A 24,277-nucleotide genomic window follows, 5' to 3' on the forward strand; every position below is an offset into this window, starting at 1 on the left:
TTATCCATGATTTTATGGACCATCCCAGTGACAAAAGGCTATACTGTACTTTGAGTTAATCTTGTGTTTAAGTATGTGCTGAACAAAAAATGTGATGTATACTCAATCACCAGTGTAAAATACTAATCATAAGTATTTTCCAAAGGCTGGGTAAAAAGGGATTCTAAATCTCTTAATCCAGAAAGGGTGTGAGATTCTAGGAGTGGTTCTGCCCTGTGCTTTAGGTCTGGCCCCACACACAGATGTTCTGGGAAAAGATAGAACACAGTGAAAGCTGATGAATCATCAGTGACCCGAGTCACCCACAAGTGCCAATGCTCCTCTCTTAAAGCCTCCTCTGCTCTCTTGCTCTCTCACACACCCCCATACGTACACAGTCACTCACCCCCTAACTCAGACTGCAGCCAAATGGCACAATTTGTAATCTGTCACAGTTAAAATGTGCATTTTTCATAATTCCTAACATTTTTGTTTCCCCAATTTATCCTAGTATATTTTGTTGGACTAATTTTAATCTATTAAATCCATTTCACACCCACTGATGCTAATTACAGTCACACATATGCACTCACCCTGGCTGTGTGTCGTCGGTCACGCAATGGTATGTAAAAGTTCCAAACATCTGCACTCCCAGGATCCCATACAGGAGGAGAAAGAACAGTAGGAAAATTGAAACGCTCCAGATTTGCTCTCCAGAACGCCTGGCAAAAAGATAGATAGGACACTGAATGCACAGGCAAAGTGAAGCCTCCACTGAAAAGCTCCAGAATAGAAAATAGGCTTTCATGTGTAGAAAATACGTCCTCTCTGTGCAGAGAGGGAGCCACATTTTTTTCTAAACCCGTAAGTTAGGGTAATTGAACCAGCTGTAAAGTACAAAGAGTGGAACAAAACCCCACCCAAATAAAATGTATAATGGCTTTTGTAGAATAGTATCTAATGACTTATATAGACAATGTATATACGATGAAGTTGATACCAAAATAGTCTTTCATATTACCATTACATGGCTTTTGCCTTTATATGTTGTATCAGACATACTTAGGTGTGTTTACTTGCATGTAAGCATCTCTGTACATATATATGTACCAATACATGTATACTCATAACTGTAATGGTTAGGGCATGTGCTCATGTACTTTTATTTATGAATATTACCCTACTAAGAGTGTTCACCTTAATTATTAAGTGCCCATATTAATGGAACAGAATTTACTACCATTGGTAGAAAATTACTAGCTATAGTTATTAGCAAAATGCTTTAAGATTTATTCAAACATTTGATGGTTTTGATAATTTTCTAGGAAACTTGATGATTCCTTAAATATGGATACCAACAATAATTTCTGGCCAGAACTAAAACTCAGGAAGAAAATGCCCATTAAGCATGAAGGGTCATTTTCTGAGCTGCGCAGTCAGTCTTCTAAGTGAAACCTGAAATTTTCTCTGTTGTTCTTCAGATAACAACCTTACTTACTTCAAGATATTTGTTATCCTAGTTCTTGGCAGCTCAAAACGAAAATATATGCGGAATGCTCGAATCATAATGAGTGGTCGTGGAATCCGTAACATGCCCCAGGGTGACATCTGGTCAACTATTTCAGCAATTTCAAACACCTACAAACAAAAGAATCATTTTTTCGTGATGACCCTGTTCTGTTCCTGTATTCATTTACAGAACTTTTAAAACTATGAATACTATACACGATTTTTATTTTCATTTTCAATCTTCTCTTGGTTTATTTTATTAGTCATTTAAACCATGTTTTTTAAAAGAGAAGTCTTAGTAAATCCTTTAATCCGTTTCTAAGTTATCCTAATGAAATTCCAAAAATATACTCTATGTTCATAATGCTTCTGTCTCAAACAACTCAAGACTGTGCAAGCCTGTGTCAGCTGCCTGCTTCTGTGCTAGTCCTAGCCCACAAGTTTCTCACAACTTCATTAAAAGTGAGCAATTTACATTTCCAAATATGAAAATCAGCATCTGTTAATGTTGCACATCACTAAGGTTTTTCCTAAGATACAAAAGTCCATATACGTATATGCCTTATGAGTTGCAACATGCTTATAAATTCTACATTTAATTCCAAGTGCATGAGAAAACTGTACATGTTCTTCTCCTAGACTTCACTTACGACACAAATTTTAGCCAAGCCACACAGATCAGGGAACCATTTCCTTAATGCACTGGCAGGTTAGGCACTCTGTAAAGACTGTTTAGCTTAATGATTGGGTGACAATGTCTTGTTTTAATCCTTGTCTCTCACTCTCTGAGAGTAACTGCTTAATTCAATATTTGCTCAAAGTACTAAGAAAACAGAGGAGGAACTGGGCAACGCGTAAACTGGATGATCTACGGTGCTTATCTGTAATAATCAACCTTCACTCTGCACAGAATCATAGAATCATAGAATCATTAGGTTGGAAGAGACCTCTAAGATCACCAAGTCCAACTGTCAATGTAACACCACCATGCCCACTAAACCATGTCCAGAATGACGTACCAAAGCTTCTCCTGTGTATAAAGCAGAAAATTACGAAGTGTCTTAAAATTGTCACAAGTGGGTAAGTTATGCCTAAGAGCAATCACTATAGAACTTTTCCAGTCCTTACACTATTGCTGGCCCAGCCTCACAGTCTTCAATCTGTTCTTACCCAAAAGACTGGCTATGGTTAAGGACTGATTGGTTTGCAGGACACAATTTGACCTGTACCTTAACGCTCTACACTTTTTTGCAATCTGTCCTAGTTCCCTTCTTTATGAAAAGTTATAATATTGTTCACAAATGTATTTACTACTATTTTTTCCATTGTCCTTTAACTTGAATTTTGGAAAAGGTTTTGTTAGGTGTGGGCCATATTATATTAAACCTCTCCAGTCACCATATCAATATGCCTATAGCATGGCAAACATCTACCATTCTACCAACCCTGTGGTGGGTTGATCCTGGTTGGATCCCAGGTGCCCACCAAAGCCACTCTGTCACTCCCCTCCTCAGCTGGACAGAGGAGAGAAAATATAACAAAAGGCTCGTGGCTTGAGATAAGGACAGGGACATCACTCACCAGTTACCATCATGAGCAAAACAGACTTGACTCAGTGAAATTAGTTTAATTTATTACCAATCAGATCAGAGTAGGATAATGAGAAATAAAACCAAATCTTAAAAATATCTTCCCCTCCCACCTTCCTTCTTCCCAGGCTTAACTTTATTCCCAGTTTCTCTACCTCCTCCCCTGCAGTGGTGCAGGGGGACGGGGAATGGGGATTGTGGTCTGTTCATCACACATTATCTCTGCCGCTCCTTCCCCCTCAGAGGGCAACTCCTCACACTCTTCCCCTGCTCCAGTGTGGGTCCCTCTCACAGGAGACAGTCCTCCACGAACTTCTACAACATGAGTCCTTCCCATAGGCTACAGTTCTTCATGAACTGTTCCAGTGTGGGTCCCTTCCATGGGGTGCAGTCCTTCAGGAACAGACTGCTCCAGCGTGGGTCTCCTGCAGGGTCCCAAGTCCTGCCAGCAAACCTGCTCCAGCGTGGGCTCCTCCCTCCATGGAGCCACAGGTCCTGGCAGGAGCCTGCTCCAGCACAGGCTTCCCACAGGGTCACAGCCTCACCCAGGCATATCTGCCTGCTCCAGTGTCAACCTCCATGAGCTGCAGAAGGATAGCCTGCCTCACCATGGTCTTCACCACAGGCTGCAGGGGAATGTCTGCTCCAGGGCCTGGAGCCCCTCCTCCCTCTCCTTTTTTACTGACTGTGGTGTTTGTAGGCTGTTTCTCTCACATATTCTCACTCCTTTCTCTGGCTGCAATTCTCCTGTGCAGTAACTTTTTTCCCCTTCTTAAACACAGAGGCGCTACCACCGTCAGTGATGGGCTAGGCCTTGGCTAGTGGTGGGTACGTCTTTGAGCCAGCTGGCATTGTCTCTGTCAGACATAGGGGAAGCTTCTAGCAACTTCTCAAAGAAGCACCCCTGTAGACCCCCCCACAACCAAAACCTTGCCACACAAACCAAATACAGTTGCCTAAGCTAGTCACCATGGCATCCTACTAGAGTAAATGGAAGGAGAGAGCACAACTGTTACATGGAGTAAGAGAAAAATGGCAGTGGCTCTCTAAAGATCCTTCTCTCTCCTTTTGACTATGCAGAGGGTTCATGGTAAGGAGCTTCAGATTAACATTTAACTTCTCAATAAAAAATATTAAACAAGATAAATTCTACTACTAGTGTAGATATGCTGCAATGTGCAATTATGGAGCTACTGAATTCAGCACAGTTTTTAAAAAACAATTTGATCCATGTACAGCTATACTTCCACAACTCGCAATTATTTGGTTGTGCCATATATTTTTCACAATTAAGGAAATATTAATTGAAAAAGCTAAGTGAAATAATTACCTGTAAAACCAGTGACACCCAAAGACAAAAGACCATGAATCCATCAAACACACACCAACGATCCTTTACATAGGAGCTATCACCCTACAAGAGAGAGAAAAGCTAAGAGGTTAATTGTTGTGGGTTTACTGTGAGGATTTACAAATATCATAAACAAAAGTTCTTGAAAGAAGGAAAATTCTTCTCTGTTCCACTTTTAAAATGCCACTTTTGAAAGACTCCAAAAGCCTAGTATCTGGAGTAGAATATGCTGGAAACATACAAACACATCTTCTGGGTGAATAAATAGCTTCATTTTTGTACAGTACTTCTCAGCTTGTGTCAAAAAGAACTTATAAAGAAACCTATTATTTGCACTTTGATGTAAATCAAAAAACACACAAAAAAATGAATACTGGACTCACTTTTCCATTGTATTACCCACTACAAAATACTTGCATAGGAAGGTAAGCGTAAAATGCTAGCAATCTACTATAGTGCCGTTCAATTACTTCAATATTGTTCAACAGCTTCAATTAAATCAATATCATTTTACATTCATTTTTTTGGTAAGTTTTCAATCATTTTTCATGCTCTAGAAAAGTCGACATTTTAAAAGCACTAGACAGTAACCACCATCTCATCACAGTGTAGGTTCTCAAGTTTCTTTGGACATCTCCTGAGCAACTCTTTATCATCTCAAAACAACCATTCTTTAGACTTCCTTAATAATAGGTATGGTGAACTTTTCAACATTGATACTATCGGCACTCCATTAATTGTCTAATACAACGATTCAGAGCATACTTTTGCACTACCAAATAAAAGACATTCAGGAAAGAAAACTGAGCACTGGATCCTTGATGACCCATATGCCTTCCTACCTATTCTCTGGATCTGCTTTAGACTTCTTCAACTAGCTCTCTCATATAACACTTGAGCACGTTTTTGGTGACAGTCCAATTCAGAGATCACTCCTAAAAGGCCGCATGGACAAGACTGCATTCAAGCTCAGCTTCCTTTATACTACACTGTTCTCAACCACTGTTCCAGTTTGCATGCTTAGATATCATAAAAACATAGAATGATAAGGTTGGAATAGACCCCTGAGATCATCATATCCAACTGTTGACCAAATACTCCCATGCCCACTAAACCATGTCCCGAAGTGCCACATCTACACATTTTTTTAATGCCTCCAGGGATGGTGACTCCACCACTTCCCTGGGCAGCCTCCTCCAATGTTTGACCACTCTTTCAGTAAAGAAATTTTTCCTAATGTGATTTTCAAGTCAGAAATAAAGGACAGTTAATTTCAATGCTATTTTCAGACGGAGGATTTTCAAACACGTAAGGATGTTATGTTAAAGTTCTCAATCCAAGAATTAAGAGGAGGAAGACTGCAAATTAGGGAAGCAACTGAACGGGAACTTTTGCATCATATTTTTAACCTGTCCTTCCTGAAGAAAGTAGACTTAATTCCCTAAATAAAGTCTGAGCTAATCAGTAACTCTTCACTCAGGGCTGACCAAACTCAGCTGTTGCAGTGCAGTGATTATGTTTGGTACCTGTGAAGCAGATACATGTTACTTGTCTGTGGAGATCAGCTACCAACACCCTAAATCTCTTACTCCTCTCTTCTCTCCCCTTGTTCCCTCTTAGTGAGGAAATTTGCAGTAAGAGTTGTATCAACATGCAACTTGACTCCTTCAATTGTAGCTCTGAACAAAGATGCTGATTGGTCTTTCTCTCACTGAAGAACTCCGAAACTTACTTTTCTTAAGCACCCTTAGTCTAAAGCAAAAACTTTTCCCTCAGTTGTGATATACAGATCTGAGCACGAACTTGTGCGGGAGTTCCTGTATTCACCCTCCTCTGAATAAACCATCAAGGACTCACTAAAAGCCAAATCTTTTTTTAGAAACTGCTTTTTCTCCCCACAATACGTGTGGTATGATTGAAGCAGCTCTGCTGTTTTCTCCTTACAAAAGAAGATGTCATGACCCTTTCCAATCTTCTCACCAGGCAGGCTGCTCTACCACCTCACTTCTCTCACTGTCACATCAGGCCAGCTTCCAGTGCTACATCCTCCCTGTCAGGAAGGCTTTCAGTGGATCAGCCAGAGAAACGTAGGACACCTGAATTACATCTGTAGAAACTACTCATTTTCAGGGAGGTTCTGGCCCTTTCCGCTTGTGTGTGGGGAGGTTTTGGCTAAATCCTTTTCAAGTTTGTCACTTGGTTGGCAGTGGACACGGTGGGGAATCTTTAATGCATTTATACTCTGTATTGGCATACGGGTTGTTATTTGCCGTTGGAAGCATTTTTAAGGCAGAACCACTTCCTGCTTAATGTGAAAATCAGAATATAATTTTTAGTATGAATCTTGGTATTGAATTCTACTGCTACTTCCATGAAAAATCAAATTCTCATGAAGCACAGGCTAGCAGTCACATAGTAATAGCAACGAACAGTGAGTTTCATTCACATTTGAAAAAAGCCTTGGGCTGAAATTCTACACTTAGAGTCAATGCCAGCCTGTTCTTAGACTTGGAAAGGAATACAGATACATGAATTTAAATACATTTGGTGACACCTTACCTAAAATAGCTTAAGTATTGCAATGTGTTAATCCCTCATCCTTTTTTTCATTATGTCTGCTGAAATTTAAGAATTACTGATGAGGTTTGTTTTAGCATTTTTTTTGTGAATGCACTATCCCAGACCATTTACATTATGGCTTATAAGTCTTTGAAACATGATCTAAACATTTGCAAACGATGAAGGATTATCACTGTAGACTAGAAGCCTCATGCTTAGACTAATCCAAACCTCTTAAAGTCATTAACATTGCTGACTCCCTATTGTCTACCAGTGGACAGTGGATTCTTTAATGTGCACAAGTCCTGAAAGCTTCTCCAGCAATATGACTTTCAGTCTCTCTAAACAACAAAATCATTTGCTTCTGACAGAGCAGTGGATGCTGGTCCCCTTACACAGTCCACGACTGCAGGCTTGGGACAGCCTTTGGAAGTAAACCTTTTTTGTAAAGTAAAACCAAAAGCCTTTGCACAGTAAACCATGCCCTCACTTAATGTCCCTCCCAGGCAAACCAAGGGGCACTGCTCAAACTCAGTGGACTAGCTAACTAACTTAACAGCTATTAAACACAAAGCATTTTAAGATACATAAAAAATCTGAAGTCCAAAGCAGCAGTACTACTTAGCTGTTAGATGGATCAATCTTTTATTTGTTAATTACAGGCCTATTCATTATTTTGCAATACCCTTCCTAGTCTCCCTAAACAGTTCCTCCTAATATTCTTCCGTCTTTTCCCTCAGTATTTATTTACAACAGGTCAGCTAACAACAGGTTAGGCTAGTATACAACCACCAAAATGGCCTTCTTGGTAAACCACACATATGGAATGGATTGAAAGTCTGCCTCTGTCTTAGAGATGCTAATCTGAAATTTGACATACCAAAAGAACAGACAAGCTTGACATAATGGTCTGTAATTAAAATATTGCCTGCCCTATAAGAACTTAATTTAATTTTCTATGGCAATATTGCCATAACTAAGGAAGGATACCTCAAGTTCAGCATAAAATCTGAGTGCTTCTTTATCTATTTGAAAATAGGACCAACAAATTACTCTCCTCCCTTCTCCCTATGTTCTCCTTATTTCACCATTTTTGCCTAAATTTAGCACCATTACATTAACTGAGTACAATGTATTAGCTCATTTATTATTTTTTTATTTTCATGTGTAAAATTAATACTCCAGTAACAGCACTGAGATGCCAGAAGATATACTTTCTCAATTGTAACCAGGACATTAAAGATAAACACCAATTGCCAGTGTTAGGTGCCCTAAACAGTCATTACAAGAGTTCATAGAACCCCCCCCCCCACACATTTCATAAGACCTAACTCATTGGAAATGTGAGCCAATACAAAATACAGACAGAACCACAGACAGAAGTAATAACACCTGAGGTAGTCACTCCACGAGAGCCGTTACAGTTTAACTTACACCAGAAGGGAAGACCAGCCAGACTGTATTTTTTTAATAAAAGTTTATTCCATTACCAACCTTGCTGAAAACAGAATACTGTACAAAATCAACATCCAAATTGCATAAAGCAATGTGCTAGAAGATTGATTATGCCCGCTAATTTTGTTAAGCAATTTCAGTATCTCATTGGTAAGGTAGACAGCTTAGCTAGATGTTAGCACAGTCATCTCCTAGGTCGTTTCTGCCATGCTTATCTTAACGTCTCAGGAACACCTCCTATGAACAGCAAATTCCTGTAAGTGAAAAGCCTCCTCTGCCTCCCTGCTTGCCTTCAAGAATTTCTTTTTCTCTCTCATCCCTGACTACAACCTGTTCTCTGAATCCTTCCCTCCAGCCTCTGTGGGAAAGCTAAATAAAAGAAATGATATAACATTTGCTCTGAGTAATCAGATTTATCATCATCTGCTCTGGAAAGAAGCCCTGTAGTCTTGGGTCTGTCATTTGGAGAATCTTCGTCTCCCACTTTTCCTCACAGTCTCTGACAAACAGGATAGTTGAAAGATGGTACAAATGTGAAGAGAACAGCAAGCTCAGCAACAACCTGCTACTTTGCTAGTCATTGGATCCTGCACGTGGTGGTGGCAAATAAAGCACATGAACAACTCTAGCAAATTCTTCACATCACTCTGTGGACTACTTTGTGTAGCACTACAAATAAGCATTATGGGGTGGAGGCTGACATTTACTGGCATTTTAGGAGCAGCGTAAATGCACAGAGGGAAATAGAAGGAACAGAGGGAATCAGAATTTGGGAGTGTGTTGGTTTGGTGTCTGGCGGGGGTTTTGGCGCGGCTTTGGTCGTGGGGCAGGGGGCTACAGAGGTGGCTCCTGTAAGAGGCTTCGAGAAGCTCCCCCGGCTCCAATTTCGGACCCGCCTCTGGACAAGGCCAGACCAATGGTGCCTCTGCAGATAACTCTATTTAAGAGTGAAAGAAGAGATTGACTGTGTCTCTTTGTTCTGTTTGTGTTGTTGGGTGAAGGGGGATGTGAGAGAAACAGCCCTGCGGACACCCGGGTCAGTGAGGAAGGAGAGGGGGAGCTGTGCCAGAGCAGAGGGTCCCCTACGGCCCACGCTGGGGTGGCGGCTGAGCCCCTGCAGCCCCTGGAGCCCAGCGGTGGCCCAGAGGTTGGCCTGCAGCCTGCGGAGGGCCCCGGGCCGGAGGAGCAGGGACCGGGCCCGGAGCAGCCGCGACTCCGAGGCAGCCCGCGCTGGAGCCGCCCGTCGGGGGGAGGGCGGCAGCCCCGGGAGGGACCCGCGCTGGGGGGTTCTGGGGAGCTGCGGCCCCGCGGGAAGGACTCCCGTTGGGGCGGTGGGTGGAGGGCTGTCTGCCGGGAGAGGGACCCCGCGGTGGGGCAGGGGAGGGCTGCGAGGGCCCCTCTCCCTGAGGAGGAAGGAGCCGCGGAGACCCCTTGTGCCGGACGGACTGTGACCCCCATTCCCTGTCCCCTGCGCTGCTGGGGGGGAAGAGGGAGCAGAGCTGAGCCCGGGAAGACCGGAGGGGTGGGGGTGGGAGGGAAGGTGTGTTGTATTTAAGACCTGGTTGTATCTCTCATTCTCCTTGATGGTGGTGGTTGTTTGTATTAAATGTATGTTGTATTTGTATTAAATGTAAATGTATCCCCAAGTTGAGTCTGTCTTTTACCCGTGACCATAACTGGTGAGTGAGCCCTCCCTGTCCTTTGTCTCGACGCTGGAGCCTTTTGGTTGTATTTTCTCTTCCCCACCCCTCAGGGGATGAGGTAGGGGTAAGCGAGCAGCTGCGGGGTGCTTTTGTTGCCAGCTGCGTAGGCTTAAACCACGACAGGGAGCATCATTTTTTCTCTCTCCACTGTGCTCATTACAACGCAAAAGACCAAGCTAGAAGACAGGGCACAGCAAACAAAACTCACCCTCCCTCCCTTATTCCCTTACTCCACACAAACACTATAAGGCAGGAGGTAAGAGGGGGACAGAAAATTAAATCAGAGCTCAAGGGAGCACTTTGCCTAACCTCTCTCTCCCCCTTGCAAATGCAGATATATACATACACACACATTCCTTATGTTTCTGGATCAACTTCAAATTTTCCCTATTTCCTTAAAACCCTGCAGTTTACAGGTCTGTTTAGTAGCAGAATTATGGACAATCCAGCCCAGCCCCCAAGCTGTCAAATACTTTCAACGTTTTCCTGACACAGAAAAGAGAATGAAGAGATACAGCCTAACCATGAAGAAAAGCTCTCCCTGACTTCTGTTCTCAATTCTCCTCTCTCTCTAAATAAAACTATTTCTCAAATGTGTTCATATGTCAGACATTAGCCCCCTTCTTCAGCGATTTGCAACTCCTCAGCTGCACTGGGGACCAACTGAAGTGGGACCTCAGACAGACAGACAACTCTCAGCCACACTTTATCCATTTTAAGTCCATCTTATACTGTGTGCGATGTTAAAAAATTCAACCTGAAGCATTTTATTATGCAACAACCATATGATGATCCATGCAGGAAACAAAGGAAATTGTGGATTGTGTAGCTAAGACAATGTTAATAACCAAAGAAAAAGTGGCATTTTAAATCAGGTGGTCACCTCCAAGTTAGCCCTCTGCAAAAGTGATGGTATCACTTCAAAATGAACCACCATATTTTTTTTTTAAAAGCCTGTATTTGGAAAAAAAAAAAAAAAACAACAAAAAATAAGGGGGATGCGCACACAGAGCTTCTCATTTCTGTATGTCTTCTCATAAAGCATCTTCACTGACCGTGAAGGAACTTATTTAAAATATATTCACATAACAGCAATTGATTTGTAACAGCCAATGGAATTAGAATTGCTGTGTGAGGCTGAACTCCAAATGGTTGTAGTGGGTGTAATACCACTTTATCATCCCCGAGTTAAAAACGTTCAATTTGTAACTACTCATGTATTGTACTGAACTGCTCCATCATCAGATGCTTCCAAGTAACACATTACATAGTGCATAATTTATCTTTGTCACAACATGTAATGTAATATTTATAGTAATCTATGCTAGAAAAACATTGCAAAAATCACTTGATGTTACAGCACACAAAACAAAGTTACTCTATAATTAAAAAAATGACACAGCTCTTGCCGGTCATTTGGATTAGAGGGCGATTCCATGCACGTTACAGACACACAACACACACAGTTCAATCTATCATTACAAAAAAGCTATAATCACTACAGAACCACTACTTCATCATTTGTAACATTTTTTTTTTTTTAAATAGATTTTTAAGTTAATTTCTTGAGACTTTCAGATTATTTTAGGAACTACCAATGAAGATGTAAGGCTATTTCATTCATTAAAGAATAGTCTCACACATATTTTTAAGGCACGCTAGATTTTTATTAATATATGTAACCAAGTTCACCAAACTTTGTATTTCATGTTTCATATTGTAATGGGAGGTTTTTAAACTGTAGTATTCACCATCTCATTTGCTTTTTCTTACAGAAAAAAAAACCCACAACCAAACAAACACCAAAAGGCCTATAAAGGAAGAAACAATCCTGGCCGTGAGGCAAGATGACTTTCAAACATACAAACAAGGACCATTTTACTTGCTAAAAATATAACAATGCTGTAAAATAATGGGGGGAGGGGGAACTGGGAGGAGTTAAAAAAAGGCATTTAAAACCAAAACTGTTAAAAGTAAATTTAAAAACAAAACAGAAACAAACATGAAAACATTACACAACACTCCCACAAGTACAAAAAGTATCAAGCGGAATAACCATTTCTGCAAAACGATGGAAAGGAATGCCTCAACACACCTCCTGAATCGGCCAAAGCACTGTAGAGCATCCCAGTTCAGGTGAGTGACAAGTAATTCTGATTGTCCACTATTCAGAGCTGTCAGGCACAGCCTTCATACAGAGTCAATAGAGGACAGATGCTAATACCTTGTTATCAATACCCAACAGTAGGTATGGCTTCAGAACATGCAGGGAAGGGAGCTTCGCTGGTGTATTACATCGCTGCTTTCCTGACACGGTGCTTTGCTGCTGCAGTTGGGTGCCAACACGCCCTGCAGAGATTTCATGGGTTACTACACTGAAAGCTTGAATTCCATTTCCCTCTCCATCTGCTCATTAGCCAACTGCATTCACTGCCTTAAGTATTGCCTTACTAGCTGACTCAGCTCCCTTGGATGTCTTAAGGGTTCAGCAAATCTAAAAATGGCTGATCAGGAGGATTAATACCTGTTCCAGGTAGGTTCCCCCTACCTGGAACAGCACTCACTGTTTCCAGGAAGTGCACAGGAAAAAAATCTTCACCATGAGAACGATTAAACCCTGGAACATGTTGCCCGGAGAAGTGCTAGCACCTCCCTTGCTGGAAATAGTCAAGACTCAGCTTGATAGGACCCTGGCTAACCAAATTAAGGCCCTGCTTTGAGTAAGATGTTGGTCCAGACCACCTCCACAGATCCCTTCCAGCCCAGACTTTTCTCTGGTTGTGAGATGCCAATCCCTTGGGATAGACTCCAGTTCTACAACTAGTTCCACATGCATGGACATCTGCTCATGCTTGGGAGTACTCTGCAGCCTTAAGAAGGTGATGTGTTAAACGCTGCTGTGCTTCATTCTGCCCTCCCCGAGCTTCAGTGTTTACGGTGGATGCAATGGGTGGATTTGGATCCAAATGTTTCAAGGTGAAAGCTTTCGCTCTGAAGCATCAAATATTGCCTGGAGATTGAACAGGGAGATTTGATAGGCAAACAGTCTCATCTAACATGACAAAACTCAGTTATGATCATCACTCACAGCTCTCCTTCAACAGAACAAAGCCACAATGATGACAGCTGGAACAGATAAGAAGGAGGCACTTTTCAAAAAGAGGATTTTATTATTTGGTAATTAAAATTATTAAAAGCTGGAGGATCCATTTTATACTAGAGACAGTTTATTCAAACAATAATCTTAGTATAGCTGTAAGAAAACAATATTTGTATTAGTGGTGGTGAACACAATACTCTGAAATTAAATTTTACATTCAGCTTACTGCCTTAAAAATCCCCCATGAACGTCGTCATTTTTGTGAAAATACAGCTGCACAGAAATGTTCTTATTCCCTTCCACAAGTATTTGGATGTCATTAAGATTTTTTCATCTTGATGTCCTGTTTTATTCGCTCAAATTAAGAGAGAAGACAACATGGGCATAAAATAAAATAAAGATATATTGTTTAATTATAGCAGACTTCCCTGTAAATGCAAGTTTCAATACAGAAAGGCACATTAGGAATGAAGTCATATATATATATATGTGTGTCATTCTACCCTGACATGAAGTAATACATAAAAATATCCCTTGATAACAGTTGCTTTCATGAAGAAAAACAGCAATCCTTGAAAGTGCTACTAGAAAGGGAAAAAATTAACACTACCAAAAAGTAAAGTATTGTTCATCTAATTGGTCTGTATATTGAAAGAGCATTTTTCTAAATACATTATGAAAGTAATTATGTGGTAATTTTTTCTTAGCAATTTTAAGGTTAAATTTTGATCACCGTGCTAAGTCACTAAGTATTATATGGACACATACTTCAATCCATGCCCAAAAATAATTTCTCACTAAAAATTTCTATGTCCCACTGACTGGTTAGAAAAATTACCATTTTTATTTTAGAAATACTGCCTATGTAAGTTTACTAAGTAATTTATATGCCTTTGATTTTCTAATACTTTAATGTAAAAACGGTGCAAAAAGCCCCACTGTGTAATATGAGTCATTACTTTCCTGTAATAAACACTCCAACCAAACCAGGCACAAGTAACCATAGAAACTGGTGCGTATATTCTAGTGCCATGGTCTCTAACCTTCCCTGGCCCACAGGCAGTAACACCCAACTAGCAGCATGCTGCAGGCAACTTCGTATTTGTTTTCCTCATGATAATCAGTTTTAATTTTTTTAATTTACTGTGACTAGAAACAGCATTGGAGCATTTCACTAGCAACATGATCCCAGGAGGCTGGGAACAGACGTCCTTGCAATGGACAGACGCACTTAGCAGAACAACAAGAGATAAACACAGGAAAAAGGTGAGACAGGAGAATCAACATTTGTAGACTGAATGTCTTATTCTAATAACGGATATCAATACTGTTTGCTATGAAATAATATTTAAAACTAACAATCACAGCTGCCAACACCAAAATACTCCAGTATTTTTTAAGTTAAATTTTAAGACAATTTTAAATAATATACTTTTTGCTAACACAGAATAGCATGGGACCTGCATTTTTTCATGTTTGCTCCCTGAGGTCTCTACTATGACAAGTAAGTAGTTTTCTATTTTTTCCCTCCACATAATTACACCCTGTTTAATCACAACATCTCATCATTTTCTCATCGTTGCCACGGATTCCACTGGTTATGCCCCTGTTCTCCAGGTTGAGGTTCTCCCTTAGGATTTGCACGTCCTGTGACTGAGCTTTCACCACCAGGCATCATGAGCACATCAAAGCATGCTGACGTGGGATGACAGGAGTCACATACTTTGTTTTACTACATGACCTTTGAAAACAACACACCTTCCTGATCCTTAACTCATTTACACGCCATGGGCTATACAGCATAACTAAAGTCATGGAGAGCAGAAATTTCAGAATTTCCACCTTCCATTTTCAGTCTGTAACACAACAGAAACTCCCTTGACAAAGTTACTGAAAGCTGGTGAGCCAGCTGACAATGTTTCACCACAATTCAAATAATATTTCCATCATTTATCAGAGGGATCAAACTAATTTTGTAATTTCTCCATTCTTGTTAGATGAAGGTGGAATGTTTAATAGTAAAAGTACTGAAAAGAAGGCAAACCAGATAAGGTACAGTAAACAACAGTTCTGTAATCCATAACTCAAGACAAACTTCTGAATTAGGAAGACTATGGAAGAAACTCATTTAAGCATAAATGAGTTAATGCCGTAAGCATTAAAGAAGCAGCTGGCATCCAGTTGTCTGTACACTTTCTGTAGTGCCCACCCCTCCATTGACAACAAACCTGTAACGAGTTAGAGTAATTGCTGACTGTGACATACCTAAAGGCTAGGTGTCAGCTTAGGTACTTCAAGCTTCCCTTTCAGTCATTGGCGAAAAACAGGCCAGATAAATTACCTTTTGGAGGAGCCTACTTTAGACACAAACAACTAATTACAATTGCAGACCCTCAAACTAGTGCTGATGGATCCTGCTATTTAAGGCCAAAAATCTATTGCATGCAAGCAAAGATAAAAAAAGCGTCAGAATATGCAAATGGACATTGGCTGCCACTGGAAACAGTTGCAGACCCCAGTTTAGATCATGGCAACCAGAGTATTTCATTACAGCATAAAAAGCCTGTCTCCACCTCACATTGCTTGCTCTACAGGTGGAAAGTTCGTTATATTGGGAGAGAACTGAATGTACAGTTAAGCCCACGTGGCTGAAGTACCTCTCCTGCTCTGTCCTCAATTCTCTCCTCTTGAGCAGACAGATAGCAACTACAGCAACCAAAGCACTGATCAGAAAAATGATGAGGAAAATGTGCTCTCTGCACAGGATTAATGCTGCCTGGGAACACCTGACACACTGAAAGACACAGATTTCAGTTAACCAAGTAATCTGGCCTTTAGTACTAGACAGAAGCAAAGGAAACAACTTCCATCTATCTGCAACCGCGCTGGTAGAAGATTACGCTTTGTTTCAGTTCCTGTATGGATTCATGGAGAGTGCTGAAAGCTAATGGTGCAACCATTCACTTCATCCCCTTGCCGGAGTACTGAAGTCAGTGTATAGAGCTCAGTGCTACTGAAATAAAGTCTGACAAATCCACTTGCAAATACTTCAGTTAGTACGAAAGTTCTGCTGCGAATGTAATTGATGTAACAATGGGGGAAATGTCAAGGACGATTACTTCTGACTTTCTATAATCTCCTTTGTTAGCTCACGTGTGTCACAACTGCACAGTAAAAAGGAAGCCATTTCTATTCAATTCAGTGCACTAATTGTGCTATATAAAAAAAAAAAATCCAAATTTTCAGCATGATGATACTAAAATAAGTGTCAACTAGGCTTTTTTAATAGACAGGCGAGACAACTCTCATACTTTTTATTTTACAGTATCGTGGTTTGAGCCACTCAGCCGGCACAAAGCACGCCGCGGCAGCTCGCTCACCCCTACCCCGTCCCCTTAGGGATGGGAAGGAGAAAATACAGCAAATAGGCTCCAGGGTCGAGACAAAGACCAGGGAGGGCTCACTCACCAGTTATGGTCATGGGTAAAGACAGACTCAACTTGGGGAGAACAACATACATTTAATGAATAACCACCACCATCAAGGACAATGAGAAACACAACCAGGTTTTAAATACAACACACCTTCCCCCCACACACACTCCTCCAGTCTTCCCGGGCTCAGCTCTGCTCCCTCTTCCCCCCCAGCAGCGCAGGGGGCAGGGAATGGGGGTCACAGTCCGGCCGGCACAAGGTGTCTCCGCGGCTCCTTCCCCCTCAGGGAGAGGGGCCCTCGCAGCCCTCCCCTGCCCCACCGCGGGGTCCCTCTCCCGGCAGACAGCCCTCCACCCACCGCCCCAACGGGAGTCCTTCCCGCGGGGCCGCAGCTCCCCAGAACCCCCCAGCGCGGGTCCCTCCCGGGGCTGCCGCCCTCCCCCCGACGGGCGGCTCCAGCGCGGGCTGCCTCGGAGTCGCGGCTGCTCCGGGCCCGGTCCCTGCTCCTCCGGCCCGGGGCCCTCCGCAGGCTGCAGGCCAACCTCTGGGCCACCGCTGGGCTCCAGGGGCTGCAGGGGCTCAGCCGCCACCCCAGCGTGGGCCGCGGGGGAACCTCTGCTCTGGCACAGCTCCCCCTCTCCTTCCTCACTGACCGGGGTGTCCGCAAGGCTGTTTCTCTCACAACCCCCTCCTCTCCTCCAGTCACCAACAAAGAAACATTAACAAAGAACTCCTCTTCTTTCACTCTTAAATAGAGTTATCCACAGAGGCGCCATTGATCTGGCCTTGCCCAGAGGCGGGTCCGAAATTGGAGCCGGGGGAGCTTCTCGAAGCCTTACAGGAGCCCCCGCTGTAGCCCCCTGCACCACTACCAAAACCCGCCAGACACCAAACCACTACACAGTGTTACTCTTTTAACAGAGGAACAGAATAAACCATGCCTCCTTTCACAACATGATTTTAATGTATGTTTTCTAACACCATCATGACTGTGATTAGAAGCTGCAATGAGGATGCGGTATAATGAAGATAATTTCACATACCCTCACAGTGTCCATGGAGTGAAATGATATCCATTCATCTCTCATTCCCTAAAGGCTGAATTTTCACCTGAGACATCTGTTACTTGGTTCCTTTATGTTGCAGTGGATGTGAATTCTTTCATATCATGGGCACAGTTTCCTGAAAGTTTCTTGGGTTTTGGCACATTTTCTTCTTTGGTTGTTTTGTTATATATAATGCCACAAGTGCATAATGCAAGCAATTTACCTGGAACATTTCTCTATCTCCTTATTCCATCTCCTAACACAAAGGCTGAAAGTAGAAACTTCTAATAAAGATAAGATACCTTTAAAGTAAGGTATCCTTACCTTAGAATCATAGAATCATAGAACAGAAGAGACCTTCAAGATCATCGAGTCCAACCTGTGTGCCAGCTCTATCAACACTACTAAACTCATACCCATGTGAGATGGCCTTCAGAAGACACCTTATCAGAAAGCAGAAGGTAATTTTTGCATTACACTGATTAAAAGATATACAAAGTCCTTCTGTCACAGGTTAGGCTCCCTGCTTTTTCAGAAGTCTGATGCTCACCTAATATCACATGTGTTTTAGGCTTGAGATGTATCTTTCATTTCTCTATTCCACCTTACCTCATTTTTTCATGAGGAGATCATTTTGGAAACTTTCCTTGAATCAACAAACAGACCTAGGTCAAGTGCATACAGTTATATTCATAAGTGACATATGAGTGGGTACGTAAATGTGAGCTTTGATTCTGAGGGACTGCGAGTCATGTCAGTTAGGTTACAAGTTGACTCATGAACTATTTTGATAGACACAAACATTAGTTAATTCATGGTGCTCTCAGAAGCCTGCCAATCAATAAGCTATGCAGTAGACATAAACTGCATGTAATTGGGAGACCAGTTTAAATCTTATTCAAGATACAGTGAAGGAGATTGATCTGCTTTCATTTAAACAGGCTTAATACTTCATTAATGCAGCTGATCATAGCAGAGCTTTTTCTGACCAAGGAGCCCAATACATGAAAGAAATCAGAATCAAGGAGTCACTTAACTCTATTTACATTCTGTGAAATAAAGAACATGAAAACAACTCTAGGATGAGTTGAAGAAAGTGAAATTCTGAACTGAAGAGATCATGAAAATACCAGTATTAAATTGAATTCAGTAACTTTTATGATTGCACTAAAATTTATTACGTTTTATACACTGGTAGGTACACACAGTGGGACTGTGCTGGCCAAAGTTGCATTTATTTCTTAGAAAGCTGTAATTTCATTCACAAAACCAAAGAAGTATATTATGGTTGCACACAACATTAAACTTTTAGATTCTTTATACAAATATAAATCACCAGTAGCAGGCAGTAAAATAATTTCCAGCTAAATGTGGAAATTCCAGTTTTATGATCCAAATGAATCAGAGATTAGTCACTTACCTAGACTTTGCCTATGTCTGCAAATCTTCATACTCCAGGAATTCTGGCAATCACCTTATTATGCGTGATTGATGTGAGGTGATTCTCCCCCTGTACTCCACTCTGGTGAGATCCCACTTGGAGTACTGTGCCCAGCTCTGGAGTCCTCAACACGGGAAAGATATGGACCTCTTGGAGCATGTCCAGAGGAGGGCAACAAAGATGATCAGGGGGCTAGAGTACCTGCCCTGTGAGAACAGGCTGAGAGAGTTGGGGTTGTTCAGCCTGGAGAAGAGAAGGTTCTGGGAAGACCTTATAGCAGCTTTCCAGCACTTAAAGGGGGCCTATAAGAAAGGTGGGGGCAATGTTTTTAGCAGGGCCTGTTGCGATAAGACAAGGAGTAATGGTTTTAAACTAAAGGAGGGCAGATTTAGACTAGATATAAGGAAGAAATTTTTTATAATGAAGGTGGTGAAATACTAGAACAGGCTGCCCAGAGGGGTGGTAGATGCCCCATCCCTGGAAAAAATCAAGGTCAGGTTGGATGAGGCTCTGAGCAATCTGATCTGGCCAAAGGTGTCCCTGCTCACTGCAGGGGGGTTGGACTAGATGATAAAGGTCCCTTCCAACCCAAACTATTCTGTGTTTCTATGATTTAACCAATATTTTCCGTAGAATCAATAATCCAAAGAGTAAGTCAAATAGTTCACTAAAAAAGGATTATTCATTGATTCGCATTCAAAGAAACAACTTGATAACATATTCAAATAAGCAGCAACATATTATTCATAGCCCCTAGGTGTCAACTGTGAGTGAAGTTGGTGTTTCCATACACAAAGGCTGAGAAATCAAGCTTTGGACAAAAGTCACACTGTTAGCCACCCCTCCCTCTCTCTGCATTAATATCTACATGTCCATTTCTTTGCAAAGTCTGTAGTCGTTGTAACAGTAACTTGTTACTCCTGCACTGCTCAGATGTGCACATTGGTCACTTAATTCCCCATGCACGATCCTGTGTCCTCCTCTTCACCTACTTAATGGGCATCTCTGAATAAGACACTACAGGTAGAGGCCAGAAATAGCACTTCATAAAGGATTACTTTGGGCTTACGCAACATATGAAGATTTTCTCAGAATCATCCTATTTCAGTAATTTTCTAAATATTAATGATACTGTAACTTTTACTATTAATATTCATTATGTATGACGACATAATAGCTTAGTTTGTCAGTGAACAAAAAATGCCATCTGCAAACTCAGAACAAATTGAAGAGCTAAGTACAACCTCAGATGTCTCTGGAGTCACCAGACTTTTCAGGAGTGAAAAGGAAAGATAACACACTGATTATCTATCCTGTGCAATACTGACACAATTCTATTTTCAATAAGGTCTGCAGATGGATTTTCTATATGTAAGCTGAATATGTATCTTTTTATAGAAGACTGGAAACAATCAACAAAATAATGTTACAAAATAATGATTACTGAAAAATTCTGCAGTTTTACATTCTCCGATATCATATTTACTTATACAAATTAGTCCAGCAACAACAGTAAACATATGATAACAGAAGCATTTGTTTACCAACATGCATTATATTAAGGAAAAAATTTGGTAAAGCAAGATAACTTTCTCATTTAGTTCACAGTAAGACATATGTGTTTATTTAAAAAAAGTAACAACACAACAACACATCCAGCCTTCTGAAATTACAATCAAAGTTCTAAGTCCATGTAAGGATCTCTAGACATTTACAAAATACTCTTGCTAATGTATATGTATCTTATATTTCTTTTCATTCTTTATACTAATACAATGCAACTATCTATTTCTTAGTAGGAAACCATCATTATGAATGTTGGTATTATATTTGGAGGGATTAAATATGCAGTAAAGCTGCATCTTTGTCAATCTGTCTTTTCAGTTTATATGCCATGGTATTGCCTGCAGTGAAAAACAATCATAGCAAAAAGAGCTGAGAAGTTAAAAAACAAAAATCAAATGTCACCAGCATATATTCAGATCACTTTCTTAAGCACATGTAGAATACTGTTTAAATGCTTACCTTAACTATCCCACGGATATGCATTTTTGCTATCATCTCTGCAGTGTAGAGAAACATCAATAGAGTATCAAGCGCAAATGTCACATATTGGAGAGGAGGATAATGCTCAAAGGTCTTTGGAGTGTTCATACAAACAGAAATAACACTGATGATGGCACAGATTCGCAGTAAAGAGTGTACCCACTGAAAAAAACCCAAGACATTGTGAGATTGCTTTGTTGTTCAAAAAAAGCTCAAATATTTCACCTCCATAACCTGTGCTGGCACTTTTTATAAACACACGTTCGCATTTTTTGTTTACATCATAATCCACATATTAAAGGTCTTCATCCAAAATGAAGCACTCCTGGCTTTTTTTTAGGTTTTTGTGTCTATATATGTGTGTGTGTGTGTGTATATATATATATATAAAATTTTATTAGTTAATTTTGTATAATTCAGAACCCAAGAATTAAGAGCCAGGAAACTGAGAATTAGGAATCTATCCTTTCTACTTTGCAGCTTTTGTAATCCAATTTCTTTTCAAATGACAACTTGTCACATTTATGGGCAGACAATAAGTGGGATTAGTTGATGTTATAAATTGGGTGAATACATTAAATTAAAATATCTGTGGAAAATTTTAGTTCCACATTTAGATGAACTGATTTTTAAATCAGTTTACAATTCCAAAAATTAAGTGAGAGGCATGGGGATTAAAAGCATCCTTCCATTTATGAAAAGAATAAATCTAAAAGAGACTATGTCATAGAAAGATACTTTTTAACATCAGGATTTGCTTTTGCTCCAACCAAGTTTTGTTGCTATAAGAGAACAGTTCATTTCTATGACTACTTAGGTCTCAGTCCCCTTACAATAATGATTAATAAGGCTGATAATTCAGTGCCAGTCACAGTGGGAGGTCTAACGAAAAAGCAGAATGTATCAATACAGGGGTTTAATGTTGGATCTTTTTCCCTTTTAAATCAAAACACCACTGAAACATCTTGAAGCCATACAAGTGTAATGAATCAGAGTTGGTAAGGTTGTATCTATCAAAACAAGAAGAAAAAAAAAACCACTTCAGCAACAAAAAAATTCTCCAAACAAAACCCACTGAACTAAAGTGTATTTATAAAAATTGTTGATCTGGGGAAAAATTCTACACTCATTTACACCACCTCAGATCTTTTGATATCAAGAAGATTTAAAAACACTCACATAATTTAATACTGTACGCTCACCTAAGTGTAATGGTATTTGACCTGAACTGAATAGCTCTATCATTTGCATGCTCTCAGCCCAAATTAATAATTTGGAAGTGGAAGGCACCTGATGAATGATCTCTTATGTCCCTTTAACACCCACTTTATTTGAAACTCTGTTTCAGCAGAAAAAAACCCATACACATTAAAGCGTGGCTGATATAAAAAACATTCTCTGCAACAGTAAATTGTTGGTATTATATATGCTATGCAATATACAACTAGTCCATCAGTGTGACAAGAAAAAAATTATTCCATCAAAAAAACATGTTCTGTGTGCTAAGAAACACAGGTATATAACCCAGCATGTGTTTCTGCAATGACATTCTAAGCTTATTACAGCAGTCAATACAGTAATTCTAATTCGGATTATTTAATATAAATTAATATGTGGGTGTAGTCTTATAAATGATTTAGGTGTTAAAATTTAGCAGCAAAGCTGAAGGGATCTGGCATCCGTACCACAAATGAGATAACAGCTCCACTAAATGAACATAATGCCAACAACAAGTATTATTCCAGAATATTTGACTTTCTGCTTTTACAAAGTAAAAAAATATACACTACTTTTAAGAGAAATGCAAAAAAGCCTTTTGTGCAAAACCATGAGTCATTCAAAATACAGCAATCCTGGATGCACACTGACTGCTGAATACATAATTTAATCATAATAACCATATTTACATGGTAAACGCATTGTCTTCATACTGCACATTTTATTAACTCTACTCCCAGTGAAGCTTTCCCCCGTTTCAAGTTGCCAGACACTTTCACACCTGTCTATTTCTTAGGGCAGGTTGTAGGTTAAATGACACCAGAAAAATGTGAGCTGTACTTCAAAATAACCACCCAAAATACACTTTTATATTCATAAGTGATGTAAAAGGAGAGATTTGAAAGTCAAAAGTGCTGACTGATGGCTACCACTTTAGCAATGAAATGCTCCTTTTAACATCCTTTACAAAAGCTCATTTTACAAACTTAATTCTAATTAATTCTAATTTCAATAAATATGTTAGGAACACAGACACTGAAAGGATGGCTGTTTAAAAAAAAAAATAAAAATCAGTAGATGATGGTTGGCAAACACTGCTTGATCATCCCCATCAGTGTGCAACAACCAAGAGAAAACTTTTTATTTAGTTTTGGATTTTTTGCAAAAAATGAACTGTTAGATTAGCAACTATAGCTCCATACTTGTTTCTGATAAATATCTATTTCAGAATCTTTTGTGGAAATCATATTTCAAAAATACAAGTTACATTTAACTTAAAATTAGTAACTACGGAAAGAGATACCTACTGGTTTGTTAATCCACAGAATATCTGCATTGTCTGACAAAGATTCATCGGGCCCAAAATCTGTAACTGGCTGGGCTTCCACCCTTGAACTTTGTTTCCTTTTTAGCATCCTGAAGTTAACTTTTGTTATCTATAATCATGAAACTTCCTTGGGGAGAAAAAAAGAGAAGACATTCATTCACTAAAACCATTTTATAATGCATTTTGAACAGTTTTATAAATAACCTATAGCATTTTTTTTCATGCAAACTGCTTTTGTACTTACTGAATAACAGGATCGTCATTTTATTAAAAAGCTTTGCCTATATAAATCACTGACACGACTCTCGTTAGTTTACAAAAATTTACATAAAGGTATGCAACGCAAACAATTACAAGAAACTTAGCAACGCTGGCAGAAAATGTGTAACGATATGCAAAGAATGCTATTGCTGTGAACTTAAACCCAGAGTAATCACTGGATGGATTTGACCTGGAGCCATTTAATTTAATGGTGGCATTTCCATTTATTACACTATGCTAAGATAAAGCCCGACCTGCC

At 40.1% G+C, this 24,277-nt stretch overlaps 1 protein-coding gene across 1 annotated transcript in view; it reads right to left on the reverse strand.

Moving 5' to 3' along the window:
- The window catches only part of NALCN (sodium leak channel, non-selective), a 252,275-nt gene extending 228,430 nt beyond the window's left edge, over positions 1-23,845 (reverse strand). Inside the window, 5 exon segments of the mRNA XM_086482062.1 lie at positions 573-701; positions 1,478-1,617; positions 4,408-4,491; positions 21,192-21,374; positions 23,738-23,845. Of these exon segments, the coding sequence (XP_086338188.1) occupies positions 573-701; positions 1,478-1,617; positions 4,408-4,491; positions 21,192-21,374; positions 23,738-23,845 (644 nt within the window).
- Positions 23,846-24,277: the final 432 nt, after the last annotated feature.

The sequence above is a fragment of the Leptosomus discolor genome, chromosome 1, assembly GCF_034619465.1.
Source record: "Leptosomus discolor isolate bLepDis1 chromosome 1, bLepDis1.hap2, whole genome shotgun sequence".
Classification (NCBI taxonomy): domain Eukaryota; kingdom Metazoa; phylum Chordata; class Aves; order Leptosomiformes; family Leptosomidae; genus Leptosomus; species Leptosomus discolor.